The sequence below is a fragment of the Cicer arietinum genome, chromosome 2, assembly GCF_000331145.2.
Source record: "Cicer arietinum cultivar CDC Frontier isolate Library 1 chromosome 2, Cicar.CDCFrontier_v2.0, whole genome shotgun sequence".
Taxonomy (NCBI): domain Eukaryota; kingdom Viridiplantae; phylum Streptophyta; class Magnoliopsida; order Fabales; family Fabaceae; genus Cicer; species Cicer arietinum.
In genome coordinates, this window is record NC_021161.2 from 43,350,576 (window position 1) to 43,358,570 (window position 7,995).

At 20.4% G+C, this 7,995-nt stretch overlaps 1 protein-coding gene across 1 annotated transcript; it reads left to right on the forward strand.

Moving 5' to 3' along the window:
* Positions 1-7,018: 7,018 nt before the first annotated feature.
* On the forward strand, positions 7,019-7,995 carry LOC113785527 (uncharacterized). The gene is made up of 2 exons (XM_027332198.2): positions 7,019-7,129; positions 7,539-7,995. Exons 1-2 carry the CDS (start codon positions 7,045-7,047, stop codon positions 7,892-7,894), a joined length of 441 nt encoding a protein of 146 aa, XP_027187999.1. The 5' UTR covers positions 7,019-7,044; the 3' UTR covers positions 7,895-7,995.

Consider the following 7,995-nt stretch of genomic DNA (forward strand, 5'->3'; position numbering starts at 1 on the left):
TATATTCTAAATTTATTATTAAATATCACGCAAATTCAAAAGAATTCAAAAGATTCATGAAAGATTAATGAAGACTAACATGCAAATTCAAAGATAAAAGATACTCATAGTTTTTATGTGTATTGTAATTTTTTGTTTGTAACGGGAAAATTATTTTTCTTTAGTATTTTGTGAGTAGTACTAAAATGAAAGATATTTTGCCCACTTATACAGCAAAGGCTGAATAGTAAAAATAAAAATTGATTATTAAGTTACTTACTCATCTTTACATTTACTTATTTTATATATGTCCATGTCCATTATTTTAAAAATTCTTATTTCATCTAATCTAATTATTTAATATTTTTTAATCATTATTGTTTTTATTTGTTTAAAATTAAAAGTATTGTTTTGTAATAAGTTTTTTGGAAAGAAATAAGATTCTTAAATAAGGCATGGTGTTGGAGTCATACTTTTCATCAATAACATTGAGCGTATAAGAAAGTAGTTTTTAAGTTAAATTATAATTATATTTTTTTTAATTTTTTTATTTTAAATTATTTTTTTTAAGTCAACTTATTTTTTTAATATCAATAAAATAAAATTTATAAAATTTGATATATATATATATATATATATAAACTAATATAATAATTTATTTATTAAAATCGTTGTTTCCGTGCGACGCACGGGTTACGAACTAGTTTCTATTAATAGAAACTTGATATTTTCTTAACACTCTAGTTTGTTGACACGTGTCAAACTTGCCAATTTATCATGTTTGCTTTATTATAATGTATAGATATCTATTCATATATTAATTTTTTAATTATTATCACATTTTATTGGATGGATATACATCCAATCCACTTAATGATTTTTTTAATATTATAATAAATTATATACTATGATAATAATAATAATAATAATAATAATAATAATGGTTTTTATTTATTGTAAAAAAACAATGGTTTTTATTATTCCTAGAATTAATTAATTTATTATTTCAAAAACAAATTTTTAAATATTAATAAAACAGTTTTTTATATTATTTTTAAAATAAAACTGTTTTTGAAATATTAAAAATACCAAAAAACTACAGTTTTCAAATAATTTAAAAAATATTTAAAACACCATCTCTTATATTATTTTTAAAATATAGTTTGTTATGATTATTTTAAAATAAGTAATTAATTTATTAATTAATAATTAAAAAGTATAAGTGGTGCCGGAGGCGACGCTTCTGAAGCAGCGATGGCCACAAACAGTGGTGCTCCAACGGTTACTCAGCATTTGCCGATGGTGTTCTTGCATCTGTCCACTATCAATCACCACTCTATTTAAATTAGTAATTAATAAATTATTATTTTTTTAAAAATAATGATAAAATTTTAAATTTTGTTTTTTAATTCAGGAAATAAAATCTAATTACGTTTTATGATAAAAATAAATTATTATTTAAATTCTTTTTAAAATATAATTAAGATATTAGTAATAAAATAATAATTAAAAAATATGAATTTTCTGAAAACAGTTTTTAAAATAATAAATTTTATATCAGTTTTTTAAAATCCATAAATAAAACTATTTTTAGAATTAATTAGTTTTAAATTAATTTTAAAAACTATTTTTTAAATCAGTTTTTTAAAATCAATAAATAAAACTATTTTTAGAATTAATTAGTTTTAAATTAATTTTAAAAACTATTTTTTAAATCAGTTTTTTAAAATCAATAAATAAAACTATTTTTAGAATTAATTAGTTTTAAATTAATTTTAAAAACTATTTTTTAAATCAGTTTTTTAAAATCAATAAATAAAACTATTTTTAGAATTAATTAGTTTTAAATTAATTTTAAAAACTATTTTTTAAATCAGTTTTTTAAAATCAATAAATAAAACTATTTTTAGAATTAATTAGTTTTAAATTAATTTTAAAAACTATTTTTTAAATCAGTTTTTTAAAATCAATAAATAAAACTATTTTTAGAATTAATTAGTTTTAAATTAATTTTAAAAACTATTTTTTAAATCAGTTTTTTAAAATCAATAAATAAAACTATTTTTAGAATTAATTAGTTTTAAATTAATTTTAAAAACTATTTTTTAAATCAGTTTTTTAAAATCAATAAATAAAACTATTTTTAGAATTAATTAGTTTTAAATTAATTTTAAAAACTATTTTTTAAATCAGTTTTTTAAAATCAATAAATAAAACTATTTTTAGAATTAATTAGTTTTAAATTAATTTTAAAAACTATTTTTTAAATCAGTTTTTTAAAATCAATAAATAAAACTATTTTTAGAATTAATTAGTTTTAAAATAATTTTAAAAACTATTTTTTTAAATAGTTTAAAGTTAAAAAAGAGGATTTTGAAATAAATATACTAATATTTTCTTAAAATTACTTATGTGGCACCTCTAGGAAATCTACTCATTCTTTCTTATTCTATCTAATAATGTACCTAATTAAATTTGAACTTTTTATCTTTTCCTATTCTTTTGTGAGAATATAAATGTGTATTAATTAATAATTGGTTAATTGCAATTTTTATTAAATGCTATTTACCTATCCATGATAATTGTGTGTATAAATATGTGATTTTGTGCAGTCGATACATGTTTTAGTATAAATTTTGATTTTGGGTTAACATCACTTTATCCAAGCAAATCTTGAGTAGTTTTCTTCAATTTTGTGTTATAGTTTTGTGTATATTTCTTACTTTTCACATATGTCACATCTATTCAATGTTTTCTTTAGTAAAATAGACTCAAAACTCTATAATACATATTAGCCAAATATTTTAGCCATATTTTTTTTTTATTGATATAATATTTGTTAGTCTACTTTTTTACCATCCTTTCTTACTTTTTTTTTATTTCTTAACGTGTATATCGCTATTTTTCATGTGAATGAAGATATGATAGATAAAGCTTCTATTTTTTTGTTGGTGTTGCATTGGTGCCCAGGGTAGCTCATGTAAGTATATAATCTTTGCATCAATTAAATTAAAATTTATGAAATTTATATTGCAAACTTTTTATTCATTTGATGATATAACTTTAATCCTTTCTTATTTTTGTTGATAATTATTGCGTCTATAATTGTTTGAAAAACATTAATTTATTTATATAAAAATGAGATAGTTTAACATGTAAAAGTTAAAGAATAAAATTGATCAATAATCGTGATTAATATATAAAAACAATAAAGAAAAGTGAAAAGAGAGAAAAAAGACAAAAGTAAAACTACACTAAAGTAAAACAGATACAATTTAATATAATATAAATATTGCAACTAATAAATATGTTAACTTTAAAATAATAATAATAATATCCAGATTATTGATATTACCTATAATATATATTAATTCTTTTAGCTCCACCAATTCTTACCTCTCAATTTCCGTATTAATTTTTATAACACATAATTTTTATTACTATTAATTTATGAAACTTCAATTAACATTAATTAAAATACTAATAAGAGTGATATTTTATAGTCTTGATTTGTTTTTTTTTAACTATCCTTGCATTGACATTTTACTTATTTTTAATATAGACTATATTAGTGTATACGTTTTAATTTATCTCATAATATTAATGAATGACATAACCATATATTTGAATAGAATTTCAGATTTATACATATTTTAAGTTTATGATATAGAATCACACACACACACAAAAATAGTTTATGATTAGAGAATTTTCTTTCTAGTTTTAAAATTAAATTTCAATTGAAGAATGGATGATTATTGTGACTAACATTGAATGACAAATTATGGATGTATAAATTTTACATTTCTAAACACTATATCTTTTACACAATCCTCTTGTGAATTTATTTTTTGTTGCTAAATATCTATGTAAATTAAAAAATAATAATTTGTAGCCATAATAAATGTTTAAAAAATAATAAAATAGTTATTTATTATTATAAATATAGCACAGTAACCATCTAAAATGAATTATATATATTTCTTTTCATTATTTAATGATAAAAAAAACCTCCTTCATTAATACTTTTGAACAATTGAGACATATAAGCAATTTATTATTATTATAATTAACTTTTATTTTGAAATGGAAAAATTTGTTATTTTATTTCTGTCTTTTTATAATAAATAGGTGAATGACAAAATATCTACATCAAATTGAATATATATATACTCTACGGCTAAAAAACTATTTATAAAGTTGTTTTACTCTTTCATAAAACTAACTACTTTTATTTTTATATATTTTTTTGTAAATAGAAAACTCCATCACAGATCATTCAATTATATTTTAACTCCTCTCATTCTCACCTTTTCAATATGCTATATTAATTTTTGTAACTTCAGTAACCACTAACATAGTTGTATATTTTAACAATTATGATTCCTTCTAATATACAATTTATTTTAAATTGATCAATTACAATATTAATCAATTACATGATATGAGTATTTTAATCATTTAAAATAAAATATTTTTAATGATAAAATGTCAAATATAATAAAAATAAAAATAATATTATTAATAAAATTATAAAATAATTATATGAAGTGAAAATTAAACAAATATTTGGTGTCATAAATATATCATCACAATGTTATCTAATAAATATAAAAAACAAAAATCACAACTTTTTCAAGATTTGTTTGCAAAAATTGTATATTAATGTTCATGTGCATAAACAGTAAGTAAGAATGTATATCAATTTTAAAATAAAAATAATATTTATAATTGAAGAAATTCAAATACGACTATTTGTAAAAAATATTTTTAAAAAAGCAACATAACATAAATTTAATATAAATGATGAGTAAACTACTCATACGTATGCATATTCTTTAATAAACATTTGCATCTATTATAATATTTATAATAATAATAATAATAATAATAATAATAATAATAGTAATAATAATAATAATAGTTCAAAATAAAAATAATTATTTTGTAAAAAATAAAAATAATTCACTAAATTTATTAAAGTTAAATTTTATTATATGTGTTCAATAAATATTATAAGCATATTTTAATTAATTTTTTTTATATTATGAAAAAATATTGACTCAAATCATTAGTATATAATAGAAATAAACCCTTGCAACGCACATATATTATCTCTAATACACATGTAATCAACTAGTAAATATTCTATATGAACCTATTCTTAAACATACTAATAGATTGCTCCACCATTGACTAAAATTAAAAGCTAAACTCTTCACTCTAGCTTTATTTATTTATTATATAAAGATAGATATTATATAATTAAAACATTTGAAAGTTTATTATAAAAGATTCTCAAAGTTTAAATGAAACAATATATTGAAGTATAATATATCTTTTACACTTTCATGTAAAATAATTATACATATATACTCTTCTTAATATGCAAAAAACTTACATTAGTATACTCTATTTGAAATAAAATGAAAGAAAAAAATATTTCAAAAGTTGATATATCTAAAATAATTATAAAAACAAATAAATATTTGTGATTTATGTAAATAGACATGTATCAAAGTATTCTTAAAGGTCATCAATACAATGAAAAACAAAAAAATAAATGTTTGTAAAGAATTACAATTGTCTCGATTAATTTTTTCTTAGGGATTAAAAGTTGTTTTTTTCTTTTTTCAAGAGGATTAAATTGGGTCCAAGAGTTTTTTCAAATATAAGGATATAGATTGAAATATTATAAACACACAAAATTGACTTTGTAATTATTATTATATGGGACAGAGGAAGTATATGTTAACAGATTTAATTGGTATGCACAAGGATATAGATTTTTACATTACATGTCAACAAATCATAAATTGTCAAATTATTGAAAATATTTAATTGTAATAAATATTTTAAAAGTCATATATAAAATTAATTGTCATTTATTGGAAAACTAAAATGTTTATGCTGCCATTGAATAGAAATTAATTTACATATTTAATATCCTTGTAGAAATACTTCTTCAAAATTTTAATCATCTATATTAAAAATATTTATTATTATTTACGTATAAATTGCTATCGCGATCTTTTAACTTAAATTTAAATTTTATGTAATATTTCAGTATTTTTTTTTAATTTAGTCTTTCATTTAATTTTAACTAATAATATTATCCTTAAATTGTTACTTAAAATAAAATAAAAGACCGAATAAAAAAAAATTAAAAAATAAAGGACTAAAATGTTATTTAAAATTAAATTAAAGAACCGCGGGAACAATTATACCAAATATTTATTATTATTTAATCTTTTTTATCCGTCATTGTTTTTTAATTTAAACCTATACTATATTTAAGTGTTTTAAAGGTATTATTATTTAATTTAAACCTTTAAATATATTTACATGTTGAATACTCTCTACAATCAATTATAACTAAAAATATATACTTTTAGATTTTTTAAATATAGTAATTAATTCAGTTCATTTAATTTTTTAGATTGCAAGTAAAAAGTGAAATTCATTTGCTAAGTTACCTCTAATTATAATGATCATCTTCTAACCGTATTAGTAAATTAATTTAAGGTGATTTTTGAATAATAACATAAAATATAAATGATTAATTCACTTTTGTTTATATTTAACTTCAATAAAAATAACACTTTTTTTTTGCTTCTAATCGAGTCTAGATGGATTATGTAACATGATTTTTTTATTGACAAAAACTGTTTAAATTAGTTACTCACAATGCTTTTTCTTTTATTGAAATGCTATTAAAGAAAATTTTACAAAAGTATTTTTCATTATATAGAATTCATTTTAATACCTTAAAATATATATATTTATATACATCGTTATTTAAAGTATAAAATTGAAATAATTAAGTTTTCTAAGACGAATTAATTTGATATTCTTGCCAATTATGCTTTAGGCTCAAAATTTAATATATACTTTTACCAATCCTATTTTATGACTAGTTTTTTTTACAAATATAATATAAGACCAATTTGTTTATGATTATCTTAATTGGCTCGTCCACCCTCCATCCCTCTTATATATAGAGTAAATTGTGACTAATATTTACATATTTTATAGTTGATTCAAATTTTAATTTACTTCTAAAAAATGTTTTCCAAACTAGCCTTGCTCATCCAAGGCCTCTTGGTCATGGTTGTTTTGATCTCTTCCATGGGGGAAGCTAGGCACTTGGGTAAGATTTTCTTCAATCTGTAGAAATAATGATTTTTTATTTTGCTTTGAACTCCTCTCTGCAATGCTCCTATATAGACTAAAGGCACAAATTTCCATTCCATGTTCAAACCTCATAAACATGTCATTAGACTTTGCCAAATATGGTTACCAAATTTTATTAAAGATCCAACCTTTTTAGTTGATTAAGTTTAATTAGGTACTCTTTTTGTCTTATTTCATCATCCTTAAGAAAATTTATGTGATCATGCCGAGCATCATCTACACATTTGCCTATGGATATATGTTACATAAAACTATGATTAACCAAATTTGTGAAGTTTGTATTCATTATTCATAAAATAAATTATTGTTTTCAAGGAAAATATGATAGAACACATGTTTGATTTGATTTGTTCATGGTTTTGCAGTTGAGGTTGTTACAAAGCAAAATGGTGTTAAAGAAAATGGCACTGCAACTGATTGTTGGTGGCCTGGTTGGCCCACATGGCCCGGTACCGGTACACCAAGTACACCTCTTCCAACTCCTGAAACACCCAGTTCACCTCCTCCGACTCCTGAAACGCCTAGTCCACCTCCTGTGGCATATTCACCCGGTCCACCTCCTGAAGCTGAAACGCCTAGTTCACCTCCTGAGGCTGAAACACCCGAGTCACCTCCTGAGCCTGAAACTCCCAGTTCACCTCCTGAGGCTGAAACACCTGAGTCACCTCCTGAGCCTGAAACTCCCGATTCACCTGCACCGAGTCCAATCTATGTTCTGTAGCTGAAGTTTTTTTACTAGGAAAAATAATGTTGATTTATTATTATGTGATGCTTAATTGAACACAAATTAGAAATATATTTGATTTCATAATAAGAATATAT